General features: G+C 52.0%; 6 protein-coding genes across 6 annotated transcripts; 1 reads left to right on the forward strand and 5 right to left on the reverse strand.

The window, feature by feature from the left end:
* Positions 1 to 2,296: 2,296 nt before the first annotated feature.
* On the reverse strand, positions 2,297 to 8,233 carry BBK36DRAFT_1161020 (polyketide synthase; the record flags this gene model as incomplete). Its single annotated transcript, XM_024894341.1, has 7 exons — positions 2,297 to 3,610; positions 3,684 to 4,003; positions 4,136 to 5,762; positions 5,826 to 6,155; positions 6,216 to 6,578; positions 6,642 to 7,806; positions 7,860 to 8,233. The coding sequence occupies 7 exons, from the start codon at positions 8,231 to 8,233 to the stop codon at positions 2,297 to 2,299; spliced, it is 5,493 nt and encodes a 1,830-aa protein (XP_024748183.1).
* Positions 8,234 to 8,895: 662 nt separating this feature from the next.
* BBK36DRAFT_1177662 (Metallo-hydrolase/oxidoreductase) lies at positions 8,896 to 10,015 on the reverse strand (the record flags this gene model as incomplete). Its single annotated transcript, XM_024896080.1, has 2 exons — positions 8,896 to 9,702; positions 9,794 to 10,015. 2 exons carry the CDS (start codon positions 10,013 to 10,015, stop codon positions 8,896 to 8,898), a joined length of 1,029 nt encoding a protein of 342 aa, XP_024748184.1.
* Positions 10,016 to 10,870: 855 nt separating this feature from the next.
* Positions 10,871 to 14,274, forward strand: BBK36DRAFT_1123506 (hypothetical protein; the record flags this gene model as incomplete). Its single annotated transcript, XM_024891061.1, has 8 exons — positions 10,871 to 10,998; positions 11,063 to 11,159; positions 11,226 to 11,268; positions 11,333 to 11,740; positions 11,800 to 12,339; positions 12,399 to 13,087; positions 13,152 to 13,827; positions 13,883 to 14,274. The coding sequence occupies 8 exons, from the start codon at positions 10,871 to 10,873 to the stop codon at positions 14,272 to 14,274; spliced, it is 2,973 nt and encodes a 990-aa protein (XP_024748185.1).
* Positions 14,275 to 14,511: 237 nt separating this feature from the next.
* BBK36DRAFT_1123262 (cystathionine beta-lyase/cystathionine gamma-synthase) lies at positions 14,512 to 15,772 on the reverse strand (the record flags this gene model as incomplete). The annotated part of the gene is made up of 2 exons (XM_024891031.1): positions 14,512 to 15,570; positions 15,629 to 15,772. 2 exons carry the CDS (start codon positions 15,770 to 15,772, stop codon positions 14,512 to 14,514), a joined length of 1,203 nt encoding a protein of 400 aa, XP_024748186.1.
* A 1,279-nt stretch (positions 15,773 to 17,051) lies between these two features.
* On the reverse strand, positions 17,052 to 17,915 carry BBK36DRAFT_1170536 (hypothetical protein; the record flags this gene model as incomplete). The annotated part of the gene is made up of 3 exons (XM_024895460.1): positions 17,052 to 17,118; positions 17,153 to 17,573; positions 17,651 to 17,915. 3 exons carry the CDS (start codon positions 17,913 to 17,915, stop codon positions 17,052 to 17,054), a joined length of 753 nt encoding a protein of 250 aa, XP_024748187.1.
* Positions 17,916 to 18,862: 947 nt separating this feature from the next.
* BBK36DRAFT_1142795 (hypothetical protein) lies at positions 18,863 to 19,981 on the reverse strand (the record flags this gene model as incomplete). Its single annotated transcript, XM_024893544.1, has 1 exon — positions 18,863 to 19,981. The coding sequence occupies one exon, from the start codon at positions 19,979 to 19,981 to the stop codon at positions 18,863 to 18,865; it is 1,119 nt and encodes a 372-aa protein (XP_024748188.1).
* Positions 19,982 to 20,080: the final 99 nt, after the last annotated feature.

Here is a 20,080-nt window from a genome sequence, read left to right on the forward strand (position 1 = left end):
CATCCTACAAGCTCAAGGGTCACCGTGTGAATTACCCAAGGAATGCAACATCATCAGGGAAACCGGCTGCGCTTCCCCCTAATCTGCGTTCCATCGCTTGGCGGATCCGCAGGAAGGGCTGAAACAGAAGCCAATGCCAATATGGATTCGACGTTGCAGTAAAGCCCAGCGTATGGCTGAGGGCCAACGTTCCTTTCTGCATGCGGGCCAGGATAAGGCTCCTTCTGGGGCCCCACGACGGCGAGTGAGGGCGTATTTGAGCCGAGACTCTTCGTATGCGCCTCGCTCTTGATAAACGAAGCGAGGAACAGAACTTGGCAGACTGCGTGTCTTCCTCCCGTAGGACTCTGGGCTGACCCCGCAGTATTCTGACAGTCAGAAGTGAGGAGGATGGAAGAGGCGAATGTAAGTAAGACGGCAGAAGAAGAGCCCGCCTCTAGCCATGAGAATCGCCGTGGCTGGGGGAGCGCAAGCCGTTGGCATTGCCATCAGCATAGATTGCCTATCAATTGGCTATCTGGGCCCTTAAAATAGAAGTGTTGGGCTCACTTTTGTCGTTTTCTTTTTCTGGATAGGCTTTCGAAATTTGATATCATTCAAGGGCGTATTCTGCACAATACGTGTATGCAGTCATCGACGGCTTATGGGGCCGGAAATGCTGCTTATTCCTCGACATCCCGCGGAATGTGGGCATAGCATAAGGCATACATTTTTTGTCGATATACAGCGTCTATGCGGGGAACAACATGTAGAATCATGTAATGATATTGTAGCTGCCTAGATATCCGTCCGATCAAACGACTTGGCGATCGGAGAATCACCGTTGGCTTTAATTTGGGTAAAGGGAGCTGCCGCGGCTGAATCTGCAGTGTGTTGCCACTATTGACGGCCCCCCCTGCGGCATCTCCAGAATGGCACGTGGGAGAGCTGTTTACGGAGATTGCATCTGGGCGAAGAAATAGCTCAGTCTCCTTCATTAGGCGCTGAGTTTCGAGAATAAGTGATATATTGAACACCATTCCATCAAAAAGTTCCACACAGCTGGCCTATATTCCACCATTGACGTTCAGCTAGCCTCGCGCTGGAGTGCCCGGCTCAGCAGGTCGCGAAGGACAAAGATAAAGGCTGCATGCAATCTGGTGTAATATGCAGTACCACTCCAGGGTGGGATCTGGCTGTACTTCTTCCCCAGATGTAACCCCCATCCGGCTGCCCTCGGCGCCGGGGCGCTTAATGGGAACCGAAGCAGAAAAGTCCCTTGGCGTCTGATGTATGGCTTATGTTCTAGACCTTTCACCATGTGGGAGTGATCTTCAAGTTTGCTGCAAGGCCATGGTAAGATGGAAACATCTGTTCATCTGGAAAGGCTATCTCACATGCTTTCCTGCCGTCCTGCCGAGATTCCTGGATGCAATATGACAGAGTGTGGGACTCAATCAAAACAGGAGGGTGTGACGCAGTTTAGCCGGCCGTTAGTATTGACAAACACCCTGAGATAACGCTGTGAAACCGGTGGAATCTATGCTTTTGTGTCTCGTCCACATAGGCCGAGGCTCCCCGTAGTAGCAGAGCCTAGAATGGACGTCTACATGAGCAAAAGGGCATTGGAAGTATACGAGAGGGCTGAAAGTCATTCTGCTTTGTGGCTCTTTATGATGACAGAATAAGAGGTTGCCTGAACTATCTTGTGATCCTTCTCCTGTTAATGTTCGCCAGAAACTTGTGATTGAAGCTTGAAAGAAAATCCATTATCTGATAATATATTTCAACATTACTTGATAGTTGTGATTACTCTGCTCTAAAGACAAACTTAGACTGACAAACAGGTGTTGATATAGAGAAGTGAAAATTTTACAGCGAGGAACTCCTCCGTGTACACTCAACTTGTTTCACAGAATTTGATACTGATATGCAGCAAAAACAAAGCCTTGGTCTGTGCAGAGTTAATTGATGATTGTATATACATATATTAACCATAGCTATGCTCTTGCTCGGGTTATTTAAAGGCTGGTCGGGGTTAATTTGAAGTCAGTGGGCAAGGATTAGGAATAATAGGATTTGAAGTAACAGGCTTGCAAGGAGGTATGTCAGAATGAAGCTTTGGTTTTGATAGAGAATGTCTCTCCACACGACATTGGGAACTACAGTGTAATCCAGGAGTTGCTCTCTTGCTGTTCGATGATATTCGGTGCTCACTTGAATCGTGACTCTGAGATGAAACAAGCGTTGGAGAAAGGGAATCGTTTAATCTTCTATAGACCGAGACCAGCTCTACGTCACACTACCCATATAGATTCTATTTACCCAGCCAATTTGCCAACTCTTGCACAGTCGCACATTCGAGGAAAATGGACGCCTGGACCTCAATACCCAGCTCCGCACGCATCTTGCCAGAGAGCGCCAGTGACATCAAAGAATCCACGCCCAATTCTGCGAATGCGGCATCACCAGACAGATCTTCCAGCTCCAGTCCAGTCTCCTCGGCAATAAGCTGCAAGCAAGCGGCCACCTTGGGGTTTTGCCCGCCATCTTTCGGCTTCTGCTGCCCCGCTGGTGGCGTTGTTGCAACAGGCTCTGCTACCTGTCTGGCAACGTCCGACTGTTGCTCTTGTGCATGAGAAAAAGCAGAACTGGACTTAGGCTGCTTCGGCTTCACTGGCTCTTTTGAAGTGACGTTGTGGCTGGTATGGGCTGGAACAGGGACATGAGCCCGACTCTTCCCGCTCTGACCCGAGGGAAACATGATGGGCATCAACGAGCGCGGAACTCTCTTGAACTTGATACCCGCACACACTCCCACAACCTTGTCACCGCGGAGTAGGTATATGTCGCCGGAAAAGGCACCAAGTTCACCCGGGACAGGGAACATGCGGACATAGTTGCGATAAGCAACGCCCGGCTCAAGCTTCTCAGCCAGGCGGAAGTGCCGCCATCCAGGCGTGATCCAGAAAAAGTCGCGTGAAGACCCGGCGTATTCTCCTGTGCCTTGGACACCAAAGGCATTCATGACGAAGCCGGCCAGCTGAAAGGTGCTGTCGATCCAGTGAGGAGGCGTATGCCAGGTTCCGTGACGGTCGATATCCAGCGTGATATCTGCGGTAGCCTCTTGCGTCGCTTCGGCGAGAGCCACGCTTTTCATCCCGCGATACCGCTTCCCGTAATCCACCACGTTTGCAAAAAGCTGATATACGGTGCCCTGGGATAGTCTGCTTACTCTGCTGGTAGTGTTTGAAGTCTCTTCGCCTGCAGCTGCTTTCCAGAGGGAATCGGCACGAGTAGCAACAAGATGTGAAGCCGTTAGCCACTCAGCTCTCCATGTTTGCACATCTTCATAGCAAACTGTTGCCGAGGCAAATGGCTTCTCCGTTTTGCGAGTCCCGTCAGCGCTGGCCGTATACAAGGTGATGTGGGTTTGTCTTTTGGACAAGTCCAATACTCCTTCAGCTTGAATGAATTGCTCCGCCGTTGGTTCCGACGACGTCTTGTCATGTAGAACCTGCCCCTCGAGGACTTCCATGTTCTGAACGTCCATATAAGGCTCATCGCCTTCTGGTACCATGTGCTTGTACAAGTATTCGCCGATGGTGAGGGCAAGGTCCGCCCATAAGCTCTGCAAGATATGTAATCAGCAAGGTCAACGAAAACTACTAGGTAGCGAAGCAAAGAGAGACAGCGGAACTTACCCCAGTCACGACACTTCTTCCATTTATCTTGTGGCCGTTGGCTGCGCCGGCGAGATCGGGGTGAGACAAGTTGGACAACACGGTCATACGTCCGATTGACTCATTGGACTCCTGCGAAATGATTTGCTGCGCAGACGAGGTGAAGAAAGGCGGAGATGCCGACTCCTTTTGTTTGACGTTCTTGGCTTGTCCGGCGTGCGCCTTATCCAGAGTCCATGTGCCTTCATACTGAATCCAGTAGTTCTTCTGATTCCATTGATACGGTTCGAGGTGAACCAGGCGGAGGCTCTTCTCATACGCAGCAAAGTACTCATTCCAAGCTACAGGCAAACCCAAGCAATGTAGTGATGCTAGAGTTCCTGTCAGAGTAGATAGCGTGTTATCGCCTTGCCTCAGTGATGCGAATGTCTGTGTGGTTCCTTTTTCGTAGTGATTGCGCGCGAAAGAGGTACACACTGGATGAGGCCCGATATCGACCCAGACGGCATTATCATTGACCAAGCCATCGACTCGAACAGCTTCAAGCGCTTTGATGAAGTCAACGGGCTCACGCGTGGCGCGGCGCAGATAGGTCTCGTTGATCATCTCGCCTTGGGAGACGCACTGTCCAAGAAGTGGTGAGACGACCGGAATCGCAGGGGCCTTGAAAGTGGCATGCCGAGCTGCATCTTCATAGTCTTCCAGTATAGGCTCTAGTTGAGCAGAATGAAAGGCAAAAGGGATATCAAGTAAGACGCATTTCAGGCCGTCACCTTGCAACATGTCTTGCAGAGCAACGATATCTGCCCGCAAACCGCTGACAACAATGTCTGTGACTCCGTTGATGCAGGATACCTCATAGCGATAGTCTTTGCCACTCTCTTTGCACAACTCGGCGATGCGGTCGACTGAAGCACCGCGGACTGACAACATGCCATGACTCCCCGGCTCGCAGGCGGCCAGCATGAGTTTGGCCCGTCTGCCCACCAGATATATGGCATCTGCTACAGACAAGACGCCAGCTGCAACAAAGGCGGCATACTCTCCAAGGCTGTGGCCGATGACAACGTCAGGCTTGATGCCCAAAAGTCCCCAATACTGCACCAAGGCAATCTGCATGACTACCATAGAGAGTTGTATAACAAGCGGACTCTCAACTGTCACCGTCGACGAGACTGAGCTGGTACCGTCAGTTGAGGCTGCATTTTCATCGCCAACTTCGCTGGCAGCGCTGGAGCAACTTTGCGACGTCGTGCTACTTGCTGAATCGCCAATAATAGCAGCGAGGACCGAGGGAAATCCCAGCTGGCGAACGACTCGATCGAGCTGGAGGACCTGGTCGCGGAACGAGGGCGCCTGTTGGAACAATTGTGCAGCAGCGCCTTGATAGAAACATCCTTGGCCAGAGAAGGCAAACACAACAGTCTTCTTCTTCGCTGCGGAAACGTGCTTTGCGTAGTTATCGACATTTTCAGAGGCCGCCTCAAGGAACTTGCGAAGCTGGGCAGTGCTGGAGACGGAGGTAGCAATGCGAATATGGTGGTGGATTCTTCGCGCACACGTCGTGTAGGACAAGTCTCTCAGTTCCGTCTCTGGATGAGAATCCAGATGCCGGAGCAGAGCGCTGATGTTGCCCCGAAGCGAAGCTTTGCTTTTGGCTGAGATGCAAATGACCTGACAAGCTGTTGTGTCTGGAAGCACGTCGTCGGCTTCTCTCTGGGTGCGTGACAACGGCGCATCTTCCAGCAACAGCGTCGTATTTCCACCATGAGCACCAAAGCTATTGACGATAGAGTAACGTTTTTTCCCATCGGGCTTTGGAAGCCAGGAGCGGTTCTCAGTGAGGATGCCGGCGTTTCGATTGGCCAGGTGTTGAGCCACCACGGGATTCATCGTCTTTTTGATGCCGATGTGACGCGGAATCATCCCATGCTTATACATCAAGAGAACCTTCATCAAAGAAGCAATTCCCGCTGCAGCTTCACCGTGCCCGATATTTGATTTGACTGCGCCTAGACTCAGGCGTTGTTCGGAACGTTGACGACTGCCCAGGGGAGCGAAGAAGTCGAGAACCGATTCCGACTCAACGGCATCTCCGACCTGAGAAATAAGTCAGCCTGGAGAGCTCACAACATGCAACAGTAGCAGAAGGGATGGACTAACCTGAGTTCCTGTGCCGTGCAGTTCAACATAACTAACATCCAGAGGGTTGATGCCTGCCTTATCCATCACCTGGCGGTAGTTGTCCTTTTGCGCACCAGCATGTGGTTGAGTTATGGAAATGCTCTCGGCTGACTGATTCGTTGACCCCGACACAATCGTCGCCAAGATGTTGTCATTATCGGCAATGGCATCGTCCAGTCGCTTGATGACCACAGAACCAATTCCATCAGCTCTGCAGTAGCCGTCAGCTCCAGAATCCCACACTTTGCACTGGCCCGTCTTGGACAAGAAATGCCCCTTGCTAAGCATGCAGTAAATGTCAGGATTGGTCTGTCAATAGCCTCAGGTCAGCATAAGTCCGCTATCTCAACGTTTTCCTCTGCCACTTACGATAACATTGAGACCTCCGGCGACGACAGTATCAGCGTCACCGGCCCAAAGTGCAGAGCAAGCCGCATGGACCGCAGCCAGACCACTCGAGCACGCCGTATCGACGTTGATGCTTGGTCCCTGGAAGTTGAAGAAGTAGTTAATGCGGCCGTTGCCAAAGGCACGTTCGGTGCCGGGAATGCCATAGGTGCCAATCTTTTGACTCGCGTTCACCTCACGGTAGTCATCGCTGGCTTGGCCGTAGTAAGTTCCTACTCGGGATACGTGAGAGGAGGGCGTTCGATTCGGCACGAAGCCGGCCATTTCCAGCGCCTCGTAGGCCGTGACAAGCGCCAAACGTTGCATTGGATCTGTCTGTTCAGCCTTCAAAGGGTAAAATTAGTAGAGTTGTAGGCCACACAGGAGCGGGAGCGTGTATAAGCTTACCTCGCGCGGAGACATGTTGAAGAAACCAGCATCAAAGTGTCCGGGATTATGTATAAAGTTGCCAAATTTCGTTCCGACATCGTTCTCCATCTCCCCACTGGGATCGAAATGCGCGTCGACATCAAACCTGTCCGCTGGGACGATAGTAAGAGTGTCGACGCCATTCATCAAGAGCTCCCAGAATTGCTCAGGGCTGTCGGCGCCTCCGGGCATACGGCATGACATGCCAACTATAGCCAGCTTGGAGTTCTGTGGTAGGCTTGAGTTGCCATGAGGTTGAACAGAAGTATCCTCATCCTGCATTGCCCAGTCAACCAGGTCCTGTCGCGAGAGACTGGCAGCCGACAGCTTCTTGGCCACGTCGGAGAGGATCGTGTCCGAGATCAGCGACGTCCGATAATGCAGGATTTGGCATGACAACGGCGTCAGCTCCTGTTGGCGTGAAAGTTGCAATGCAGCACCCTCGGCAATGTTGTCGAAATACAGCGGCTTTGTAAGGGCTTCGGTACAAATGGCCTCTATCAGGTGATACGCATCAGATGCTGAAAAGGGAGCTCCTGGGTTTGGTGAGAGCAGAGGCAGCTGAACAGGTCGAGAGCCCCATCTTTCCCAGACTTCGGCAGTCTCGAGGATAGAACGGACGTCGTCAAGGTCATACACGTTGGGGACATGACAAAGCCCTCCCGAGATGGGCAACGGGGAGTGGCGAGATGAGCCAAGTACCTCCGATTGGCGAAAGAGCTGTTCAAGTTGAGCCGGAGGGCCGGTGACGCCTACTGAAGCCTGGTCGACGTGGCTAATGCTGACCTGGGCCAGGCGTGACGTTTTTGAACAGGTATCTGTCGGTTCATCTTGACCGTTGAAACGATCCAATTCGGCCTGCACAACCTCGGCCGAAATGCCGATCACGACATACGCCCAGCTAACAGACGAAGCTGTCTTGGTGCGCTCGGTAGGCTCAAGTAGCTGGGAGACCCGGCCCACGTGAACACAGAAAGAAAAGGCAATGCGGACGCTTTCCACTCCGTAGTAGACAAGGTCTACAAGAGATGAAGAAACCGCCACTGCTGCAGCTGAGAAGAGGCCGACGCTGATTCCTGCCAGACAGGTTGTACTGGTGTTTCTTGTTCCGAGGGCGTAAGGAAGATCGTGTGCTTCATGATGTCTAACGCCCAGTCAGTTCCGATATCTTGACTTGCTAAGGAAAGGAGGACTTACCCAATGAGCATAGCAATCTCATAGATGCATAGAAAAGCACCCTCCCACGTTCCGCATAGATCGCTCTGCTTGAGTCTCTCCCAGTGTGATGCCAGTGTAATGATATCGCTGAACGGGGGAACCTGATCACGCAGTGGCCGTGGGAGCTTTTGGACCTCTTGTCTCAGCACAGAAGCACACTCTTGCAGAAAGCGGGCGAGCTGAGAGTATCGAGGCAGCTTGGCATGTCTGGAGAGCCTCCGTATCAAGTCTTTAACATCGCCACTGGGGAACTCGTGACTGAAGAACATAAATCTGGAGGTCGATTCCGCCTCAACATTGATCTCTGATGGGGTGGTGTTGGTTTCGGAAGGAGTCGTGGTGGCTTTGTTCATCGTGTAGAGAGTGGAAGTTTGGTGGTCTGTATGAGCGAAAGTAGATGCTGAGTAGTTGATATCGAAACAGAGGCCTGCATATGTTGAGTCCCCCAGAGCTAGACGAGGACTTGACGAGGCACGAGATGAATTACCAGCCGCAGGGATGAGATAGGCTAATAAGTGCAGATTCTTTGCGGCGATGCAGAGTCAAGTGCCTCCATTGCCTCATCGCATTCCAGCGACATATATGTAGCGAACCAAAGTAGCGGGTGGAGATCTTGCCAGTGATGATTGCTTATCACCAAGAGGCAATCAGTTGAGGCTTGAGACGAAGCCTCGGATTCAGCACTCTGTCACACTGGACTGCTAGAGTCTCAAGTGTGTGCTCGGAACCCGAGTCGGCGTATTCTGCTGTTATCCTACGGGTCATCCGGAAGTTCACCACTGATCACTCTAACAAGATTAGTTCCAACAGGAGGTGTTCGGAAACCATTGACCACATACGATTGATCTTGGCGTTGGGATTGATGCTACTCTTCATCTTGGTTACACTACACCAAGAGGATCACGGAGGTTGTCGACCATACACACCTCAAAACTCCTGTTGGAATACCGATTCAGTTTCGTCAAATGTTGTTATTAAGTCAATAGTCGTTTATTGAGATGTAATTGTCCAGCAGCTAATACGATGAGCCCTTGATGAACCATTGCCGCGTCTTCTCTGGTCCTACCAATTTAGAATCGACCCTGCCGTGATCCGCCAACATGAACAGAACCTGGTTCAGTAGGGGCTTCAAGGCCGATTCAAATGTGGCAGGATCTTTGGACACATCTCCGTATAGGCGAAGACTGATGTCCGTCGTCGATAGGCCTTTTGCCGTTCCCATCTCCTCGCCATCCTCATCATCGCCACTGCCAGAGTCACTTCCGCTATAGCTACTGCCACTAGTGCTGCCACCAATACTTCTGCCGCTCTCAGATGAGGCTTCTTCAAGCAATGCCGCGTATACCTGCTGTTCTCTAGAATCTCGCTGTGCGATATACGTCGCCATCTTCCGTGGCAGATTGCGTATCACATCTCCGTGCCCAGGATAGCCTACGGCGCATCCCAAACTCGCCATCAGACGAAGACTCTTTGTGTACTCCCCCAAGCACTCAGCTACACTGTAACCGTGGCCCAGCACGTTGTCTCCAGTGAACAACGCCTTTTCCTCCTCCAACACGAAGCAGGTATGATCTGCTGTGTGCCCGGGTGTCAACACCGCTCGTAGAGTTGCACCCTGAGTCCTAAAGACTTGCCCGTCTGCGATGGGTTCCTGGTCTTTGCTGGGTTTGTGCTTGTGTACTGATATGCTGGGATCGTGGGCGAGGAGATCTGCCACTCCGCCTGTGTGGTCCGCGTGCCAGTGCGTTAGGAGGACATGAGAAATTGATATGTCGTGATCCTCTAGGTACTGGGTGAGGTTCACGGCCCATTGAGGGAATCCCTGTCAGATTACCATTAGTTAAAGGCTTTCACGATGGAAGATGCAGCGTCAAATGCAATGCATCAATGCAAGTATAGGGGCAGACTCTTACTTCGCCGGTGTCAACGAGAATTCTGCTATTTCCTGTCCCTATCAGATACGTGTTGGTACCCTGAAGCTGCATATCGCCTGGATTGCCACCGAGAAATCGCACAACGCAGGGAGACACATCGCCAACATCGGGCAGTCCAGGCAGCTTGGTTCGCTGAGTGGATAGATATTCCGTCCAGAAGCCAGATGAGTAGAATCCCCTGGGCTTGGTAGTTGAATCCATATTATTATGACAACGAGCAGATTTCACTGTATTGAAATGTCAAGAGAATGGATGTTTCGGTGTAATGATGAGACGTACAGATGTGAAGAAGGACACAGCTTTCCAGGGTATGTGTGTATGTTAATGTTTCCCAAGGTAATGTTCTTGGAAAGGCTTTCTCATCATCTTCCACAAAATCGTCAAGCCAATGTTCTTCATTCTTTGCATGCCATGCGCAGCTAACCATCTAATCACAATGACGTTGGTCAACCTATAGCATCCATGGCCATCTGAGGATTCCATCAGCTTAGTCTACCTTACTACCGAGACGAACATGGCGCAGTCCGGTCCAATGCCCAGTGATCCATGGATACCATTCCATTTCTGTTCGGAAGCAAAACGTGCAGCTATCTATTGCTTGTCAGATTTTACTGCAGATAGGCAATTATTGGGGTTGCCCAGCGTCGCAGTTGCTGGTCGGATTCCGAGTGTAAGCAGCGGTCTTCGCACGGCTGAAGATTGATTAACCTCCCGAAATCCTTCCGACAGGATGTGGAATTAGATCTACTGGAGAACGGAAAGACACTGGCAAGGCTGGCAGAAGTTGCAGCCCGTCGGGATGCAGATTGAATCCTGTGCATCAGCCATTATGGAGACAGCAGATGGAAGCCATCGCCACCTCGATGTGCTGCTTGGAGTGAGTTGGGGTCTTTGACGGGCAAGAGTAGTATATATGTTTTCCATCGTCCGGTTATCCAGCATCATCTTCTCGGCAGCAAACACCAACATCAACACATCATAAACGCCTTACTCGCCATCTTCCCACTTTCAACAAGCATACCCAGAATTTCAAGGTCAACTTGAAAAGCATCAAAAATGGCCAACGTCCCGGAAAAGTGCACTGTGCTGGTCATTGGTGGCGGACCGGCGGGCTCCTACTCTGCCTCGGCCCTTGCTCGTGAGGGCATTGACGTTGTCCTTCTTGAAGCGGACAAGTTTCCCAGGTTGGTGTCCCCGTGGGGCGAAAGGCGGGTGTTATGTATTGGAGCTCAACTTACACGGAAATAGATATCACATTGGCGAGAGTATGCTTCCCTCCATGCGGCACTTTCTCAAGTTTATCGACGCATACGAGAAGTGGGATGCCCATGGCTTCAACATCAAGGTAAGCAACCCGTCTTATATTAGTAGTGTCTTTACGGGCTTGGATGACAGCTGACATCTTGTACAGAAAGGAGGTGCTTTCCGTCTCAACTGGTCTCGGCCAGAAACCTGTGAGTTTAACCGCATATATACCCATGCTTACTTGAAGACACATCTGTTAACAAGCCTATCTAGACACCGACTTCATCGCAGCTGGTGGACCCGGTGGTTACGCCTGGAACGTGGTCCGTTCCGAAGCAGACGAGCTGCTGTTCAAGCACGCAGCTGAGTGCGGCGTCAAGACGTTCGACGAGACCAAAGTGGCCTCCATTGAGTTTGCCCAAGCTGCCCCCGATTCCCAGACCCCAGGCCGTCCTGTTTCTGCCACCTGGACTCGCAAAGATGGAAGCTCTGGCACGATTGCCGTCGACTACATTGTGGATGCTTCTGGCCGAGCAGGCTTGATCAGCACCAAGTATCTGAAGAACCGGTCGTATAACCAGGGTCTGAAGAACGTTGCGAGCTGGGGCTACTGGACGAATGGCGGCGTCCACGGTGTTGGAACACACAAGGAGGGCGCCCCATATTTTGAAGCTCTCAAAGGTAAGCTCACGTCTTACAGTGTTTGGGAACGCATCATACTAACGATGCGGCTTGTACAGACGGCAGCGGCTGGGTTTGGTTCATCCCCCTCCACAATGGCCGTCACTCTGTAGGAATCGTGCAGAACCAGGAGATGGCTACCAAGAAGAAGCGAGAGATGGCCGAGCCCTCATCCAAGGGATTCTACATCCAATCTCTGGATCTTGTGCCCGGCATCAAGGAGCTTCTCGCCAATGCTGAACTCGTGTCAGACATCAAGTCGGCCTCTGACTGGTCCTACAGCGCCTCTCAGTACGCCTTTCCTGGTGTCCGCATTGCCGGAGATGCTGGATCCTTTATCGACCCTTTCTTCTCCTCAGGCGTTCACCTGGCCCTCTCAGGCGGTCTTTCGGCAGCCACCACCATCTCGGCGGCTATTCGAGGCGACTGCGATGAAGAGGCTGCAGCTTCGTGGCACGACAAGAAGACGGCTGAGAGCTACACCCGCTTCCTCGTGGTGGTGTCAAGTGCACTGAAACAGATTCGCTCTCAAGATGAGCCCGTCATCAGCGACTTTGACGAGAAGACTTTTGAGCGAGCATTCGATCTGTTCAGACCTAGTACGTGAAGATATCGTCTTCTTTCCATTGTACCACTACTCTAACCCTCCTGTCTTTAGTCATCCAAGGCCAAGTCGATGCAGACGCCAGAGGAAAGCTGTCGCAAGCTGAAATCTCCAAGACGGTAGAATTCTGCTTCAAGGCTTTCGCCCACGTCTCGTTTGAGGAGAAGGAGGCCTTGGTGAAGAAGCTCAAGGACCTCGGCCTCGACGGCGATGCTTACGACGAGAAGAACCGCAAGGCTCTCGATGAGCTTGAGGCAAAGCTGACGCCTGAAGAGCAGTCAATCTTGAAGACCCTCAAGGGACGCCGCATGGTCCGACCTGAGGATTCGCTCAACATTGACAACTTTACCCTGGATTCCATTGATGGTCTCGCACCTCGTCTAGAGCGCGGAAAGCTGGGGTTGGCCGCAGCTAAGAAGGCCAAGGTTGACTTTACACGCCATGATCCGCTTTCATATCTGAATGGTGAATCGAAGGCAGCAAAGAAGACGGTGCAAAACGGCCATGATGAGACCAATGGCAATGGAAGCATCGCCGCCAATGGAGACAAGCCTGTGAACGGAAACAGCACGGTTGAGGAGCGGCCCCTTTCAAACCTCGTGGCAGAACTTGCGGCTGCTGAACAGAGCCTCAAGCCAGCGTCTCTCGACGAAGCAAGCAGACACCGCTTGATTTCGTCGCTGCAGGAGTCGGCAGAGGAGCTTGAGACCCCATATGACACCATGCTGCGCTTTGTCAACTCTGTAAGTGCCGACTTCCATACCTGACGTCGTCCTTCGTTTGTCACTAATAGTTGCTTCCAAACAGGGCCGACAGATTGCTCTCATCAAGATCGGTGGTGATCTCGGAATCTTCAAGTCCCTCGCAGCAAGCAAGACGCCCCTGAGCTCAACCGAGCTGGCCAAGCCCACCATGGCCGATCCGTCGCTGGTCAGCCGCATCATGCGCTACCTGGTTGCCAACCGCCTTGTTGCGGAGGTCTCCCCAGACCAGTACGTTGCCAGAAAGGCTACACACTCCCTGGCCGACCCGCGTATTGAGAGTCCCATGCGCTTCTTCCACGCCGTCAGCAACCCTGCCTTCCAGGCTCTTCCTGACTTCCTCAAGGAGACGGGATACCAGAATCAGACGCAGACCTCTGCGCTTCAGAAGGGCCTTGACACAGAGCTGGGTCTCTTCCCCTGGCTGAAGCAGCACCCGGATCTTCTGAAAGACTTCCAGAGCCTCATGGGTATCCCCAAAGAAGGCAACTGCCTCGATGTGATCCCGCTTGACTATTCCGCGACTAGCGATCATCAGGGTCCCGTATTCGTGGATATTGGTGGCAACACTGGTCATCAAGCAAAGACCTTGCTGGCCAAGTATCCTGAATTGGCTGGTCGAGTGGTTGTCCAAGACCGTGAGGAGACAATCAAGAGTGCGACGGACACCAAGGGATTCCAACTGATGGCGCATGATTTCTTCACTCCCCAGCCCGTGAAGGGTAAGTTCTACCTTTAAAATGCTGCATGAGTCCATTGACTAACCGTCACCTATAGGGGCAAAGTACTACTATCTGCGAGCCATACTTCACAACTGGGATGATGACAAGGCTGCTCAGATCCTGGCCAACATTGTTCCGGCCATGTCAGCCGACTCCATGGTCTTGATCGACGAGGTCGTCATCGCAGACCAGGGGGCTCACGTCTGGCCTGCTGGGCTTGATCTCCAGATGTACACGCTCTTTGGGGCTTCTGAGCGCACAGCCTCGCAATGGGATGCTATCCTCGATAAGGCTGGCCTTCGTCCCGTGGCTGTCAAGAAGTACGCACCGGTCATGGGTAGCTCCGTCATCTTTGCCGCGCCAAAAGTGGTGAGTGACAACCTGAATGGCAAGTATGCTGTGGTGGACACTTTTGTGTCCGAGCCGACGACTGTGGCCTGCAATTGAGGTGGTTGTATGGAAAGCAAAAGACGGCTTGGATAAGAAGATGGACGAGCCTAGGACAAGGGCGGCATGCTTTGACATACTATTCTTGAGTCAATGGTCGTATTTCTCATTACACAGTCAAGATGCTATATAGAAGACCAAGCGTCGGTAGTGCTTGCAAATGTATTCGCTTTCGACATCAAAAGTGACTCTCCATGCAGTGTAATCGCATACAACACTCGGCTCATACCCAACGTCTCACTGAACCACCTTCTCATCGTCCAAGACAGCTTCAAAAGCCTGCAAAATGTCCGACTTGAGATCCTCCCAGTTTTCCACTCCGATGCTCACACGAAGCAGCGTGGGGTCCGCATCTAGATCCGTCATCGTCCTCCACTCAACCATGCTCTCAACGCCGCCGAGGCTCGTACAGTGAGCAAACAGCTTCAGCTGGCTCGGAAACCTGTTCGCCATATCCCGAGATGTCATGCATATTGAGAAGACGGGCCCGAATCCGTTGGGCATTTGAGCCTTGAGCCATCCTTGCTCTAGATCCGCTGTCTGGAGAGATGCATGGGTGACACTGGATAGGGCGGCCTTTATGATTCGAGATTCGGGCTCTGTTGACGCTCCACAGGCCTCGTTGAGTTGCAAGGCAGAGTTGAGCCATTGAACAAGCTTGGTCGCCGATTCACTTTGCCGAAGCACGCGAAGATGCAGAGTCCTCATGCTGCGGACACCGAGCCAGCCCTCGAGACTCCCCATCACGCCGCCCAAGAAGAATCGCTCCTTTTTCAATTGCGCAAACCAATCTTGGTTATTTGTTGCAACCACGCCACACAGTATATCGCTATGTCCCCCAAGATACTTTGTTCCTGAATGAAGAACAATGTCTGCGCCGTGCTTGAACGGATCTTGAAGTCCCGGAGGACCGAACGTGGCATCGACGACGAGGATGGCGCCTCTGGAGTGTGCTTTGTCGGCATAATCTTGGATATTTGAAGCCAATCCTGTAGGGTTGACGGGAGTTTCCAGGAAGACGACGTCTCCTGCGCCGAGGTCTTCTGCTGGGCAGTCCAGAGGTATCTTCTTCATTCCGTTCAGACCGCTGACCAGTGCTATCGTGCCGTGGCAGCCAGGATACCCCTTGGCAATAGCGATCTGGCGGGGCTTCAGGCAAACAAGAATGCCCAGCAAGGCTGAAAGACCAGATGTATATGTCAAGCATGGCGCTTTTATAAGGGAAGTGAGGAGGGCTTCGAAGCGAGCTGTGTTTGGATTGCTCAGACGAGAATAGACATGGCTTTTGTCTTCTGCCTGCACTTATCCTGTCAGTTATAGTGTAATATCTTTGCGCTGGATGAGCATCACCTACACTTCGGTGTCGTAGAGGGACGAGTTGTTCGGGGTCGGACGGAAACCTAAATGTACTTGATGGGTGAAGAGGCGGTGACACGTCGTTGCTCACATCCAACTCATTGTCGGCATGCACGGCCAAAGTTTCCGGGTGAAGAGCCATGATTGGCTATGGTTATGAGATGGACGAAGTATCGGAATTGGATTATAAAGTGAGATTTTGGAACGCGGCGAGAGGGAGGTGTTGTCGAGAACACCTATCTTATAGCTGGCTACGATTCCATGATTAAACGGTACTCGCAAACAAAGGCTAAGAGCTTCAACCTACATTCATCCACCACCGCCTCTACCCGACATATGCAGCAGAGCAAATTCTCGATCTGGCAAGATCGTATGTCAGATCACAAATATTCTCTACAGAGGGTGCAGAGAATTCTGCCCCAGAGTGCTCGGAGCATAGAGCAAGATCCTGGAGTCGCTCATATGCATGTTGCAACATTGTATTGAAATGATCGAAGAGGAAAGTATTCCGAATGTCCGTAGAACCGCCCTGTCCTAGAAGTTGCAATTACAGTACGCTCGCCAATAGCAATTCAGTGTACCCATCACCAGCAAATAGTTATACACAAGTGGTCTGTTGACGGCGATGAATAGGTCGGAAAGCTAACGGCTTTGGGATAACAGCTGGGCATCTCTGGTCCGTGTAAACGGCTTCCCCATTTGACTGTTCGATTTGCAACGGCTTGATCGGAAAACTAACCTCGAGATCAGGTAGTTGCTTGAAACAGAACCTTGAGAGACATGTCTAAGTCACGAAGTTCCAAGCCTGGAGGATGTTGGACTCAGGCAAGGGCTATGGTAAGCAAGCGGAATGATGGGTGATCATCCACGCCACAACTTTGAGTAAAGTTCATTATGCTATTCTACTCCAAACTGGCTATAAACCGTCTCTCTTACGGCTAATTTATCCAGGAAAGAAACGCGGAGAATAGGAGATATCATAATCGGGGTAGTTGCTGGGTCAATACACCGTCCAACAAAATCTCGGACTCGCACCTCCGCTACTCCTCGCCCTGCGTCGCCTATCTGAATCCAAACGCCACGGCGGTTGATGGTTCTTCATGGCGCATTTGATCCTATAAGAGACTCGCAGTTACGTCTCCGGGGCCTTGGCATAACCATCCGGTCGGTTCGTTGTGTGGCTGTACAGGAGCCATTGGTGCCTGTAGATCGCGACGGCCTGCGTGTTGCTTTACATATCCCGCTCGGTTGTTGATTTCGGTCTCCCTATTAATTTGTGTTGGTATTAAAATTCTGCCTGCATGCCCGTAATAGAGAGCTCATGTTGACAATCGACTCAGCAGTCCAGTCCAGATATAAATGTACACTTGATGTTACAGTACAGAAACAGCTTCTTCATCCTGCCAACTCCGCCGGTGGTCTCAGATCCGAGTTCTTCTTCCCTCGAGCGTCCAGCTCAGCGGGTGTATGCGCACGGCCATCGAGCTCCTGCATAGGTGCCGGAACAAAAACAGCACCAGACGCCTTCCTCTGCCGAAGCTTCCACACCAGAAACGCAATCGCAGCGAGAAGAACCACTCCGACGCCAACGCCAACGCCAATCCCGATTTTCGCTCCGTTAGACAGCCCGGATGACTGGTCCGAGTCGTTCGGAGGACTCGTGTTCGTCGGGGCGGAACTTGTTGTTGTAGCAGCTGTTGTCGATGTCGTTTTTGCGGGAGCACTTGATGTGCTTGTCGGGTTGCCGGTGTACACGGTGCCAACGACGCGGTATGAGCTCGCCTCGTTATTCCACGTCGCGAATACATCAGGGTCTCTGGGCAGGACGTTGAAGCGGCCAGCGCCGGAGTCGCAGCAGCCGTTTGTGTGGTCGCAGCAGAATGAGTTGTCGGCGTTTGTGACGTTGGAGCACGATATCAGATCGGTTCCTCCAGTGTCGGCACCTACAAGTTATCGCCATTTAGTTTCCTGTGGCCTGTGATAAAACTTCGGGGCACAGGCGTAGAGCAGAGTGTCATACCTAGGCAAAAAGGAGCACATGCTGGCGATGACCAGTCCTTGTCGCTGCAAGACCCTCGAATTATGTTCCCATTGTTTGATTGACACAACCGATTGCTGAGACATGTAGACCCGAGTCCGGAGCCGCAGCACGCGCTCTCTTTCGCGTTGGGATCGCATGGAAAATCGCTTGACGGGCTGCCGTCGGGGTAATAGCATTGCTTGATGACTGCTGAACAGGGGACCAGCAGCTGCACGAACGCGCCGACGAACACGAGCGTCTTCATGTTGGCGTACGGTGAGCCAGCCAAGACGATGGTCAAACGACCTAAGAAGAAAACATGAAGGAGCAGAGAATCGAAGAAGCTGAGACGTCAGGCAGCCTCGTGAAATACGGATGCGACAACGGCGATTAACAATCACATTTCCTACATCATCGTACGTGTAACAAGTCAGCCAGGCTAAGACAAGCTAGAAATAGCATCTCGTTCGACGCCCGAAGACTGCCTTGCAAGAGCTCATTTCGAGAGGCTCTGCAAGTCGAAGGATTCGAGCTAATGCAGGGAGCGACAGGCATATGATCAAGGTGAGCTGCTCAAACAATAGCCGAGGATAGAAGCGAGCAGCGACATCTTCATATCAAACTAGAGGTTGAAAAATCGTAAAGCTCTCTCTCAGATGGAGTAAGGAAGCAACGGAGGACTCGTCTTTTTTTACGCCTTTGTGGGATTCATCATTGTTGAAGATGCTGTTGTGTCTGTGAGTTGCGCGCAACCACGAGGCATCAACCCTTGCCGTAAGCTTAAGCGCTGCTCAACGTCGCACAGCTGGGGTATCGCAATTTTGATCCAATAGAAGCCTTGCTCAGTAACTACCGAGACCCAGTTCTAAGGCGAAGGACGAAGATCCCTCCCACAAGCCGATCCTTTTGACATGGGTTATCGGATGACTGGTTGACTGGGCCCACGATCCTTCAGCCGGCTCTTATTATCTGACAGGCTGGTTTCAGACTGAGCGGCAACTCGACTGTGATCCTGGCGAAATGATTGTCTTGGCGGGAGACAGAGGAGTCTCGGATCAAGTTAAACATGTTCGACCCAAGTGTTACATTATCGAGGGTGGTATGATGATAGTATGTATGTACGCGAATCGTTCTTATATACAAGTTCTATACCTTTTCCCCAAGCCCAAACTCCAGCAGTCCCTAATCCTTAAAGTGGTTGCTCCTCGCTAATCATGATTTCTCTCCGCCCCCATAGCTCCCCGCCGTCGAACTGCTACTTGTACTCGTCGACCCTTCAGACGAATCCTTGGGCTGCCCCATCTCGTCACAGCCCGGCGACCTCTTCTCATGATGCACGGTAATGGCGGTCGTCATCATGACCCTATTCCCGTTCTCGACCTCCGACGGCGTCGGCTTGTGCAGATGATCGGTGCATCCGCCCTTTGCATATGCATGGTACGAGCCACCGCTGATCGACTTGCCGCTGCTCAAGGTGTCCATGAAGGCTGAGCCGGTGCTGTTGCTGCGGCCACTCGACGACCTGCTGTGGTCGCTGGGATGATGCTCGCGTCCCCCGCTCGTCAGCTCAACGAGGCGATTGAGGACGGTGAATTCGAGCTTCAGCTTGATGCTGTAGGCGAACGGCTTGTACGAGATCTGGTAGTCGTAGAGGTTCGCAAACTCAAGAACCAGAATCGTTACATCGAGAATCATCACTAAGACGTTGACGAGGATCAGGTTCTTCAGCACGCGACGACTGGACTGCTTGTTTCCCAGACTGCCTCCCATCCGCAGCAGTTTGATGGTCTCGTAGATGTAGAGACCAGACAACATCATCTCCTGCAGGAAGAAGACGACGATTTCTATCCGTTCGGTAACCTTGTACGGCTGCTGAAAGATTTCCGGGCTGTTCGAGAACGATCCGTATACCAGCGGGATGACCATGCCGTGGCAGACGACGGCATTGAAGATGATGATCCAGAGGATAATCTTCAGTCGTTTCCGGTTCCTCAGCACGAGATGCAGTCGAGACCACAGCACCAGCGATTGACCCGTCACCATACACACCCATCCCGTCAAGCTGAGTGTACAAGAGAAGTAGCCCAGCGATTCGGGCCCAAAGTATTTGATGCAGAATCCGACGCAGGACAAGGCGATGCCAACCGTCGCCATCAAGAAGGACCAGAAGTAGAGCCCGGCATATCGTTTGAAGGTGCTCCAGATGATGCAAAACAGCTCGAGGACGTTGTACAGGGCTAGCGAGAGAAAGACGATGATGATGGTCATCTCCGTGTCGTCGATGCCATCAATGCCGGCGCCGAAGCTGCGAGGTCGTATACGAGACGCCATCTTGAACCAGCAACAGAAAGAATGCTGCTCAATGCAAACATGAGCGAGACCATATAGGCGGTTACGGTTGTGGGCGATACCGTGAGGTTCTCATGGCCA

This window comes from Trichoderma citrinoviride (assembly GCF_003025115.1).
Source record: "Trichoderma citrinoviride strain TUCIM 6016 unplaced genomic scaffold BBK36scaffold_10, whole genome shotgun sequence".
In the NCBI taxonomy this organism is placed as follows: domain Eukaryota; kingdom Fungi; phylum Ascomycota; class Sordariomycetes; order Hypocreales; family Hypocreaceae; genus Trichoderma; species Trichoderma citrinoviride.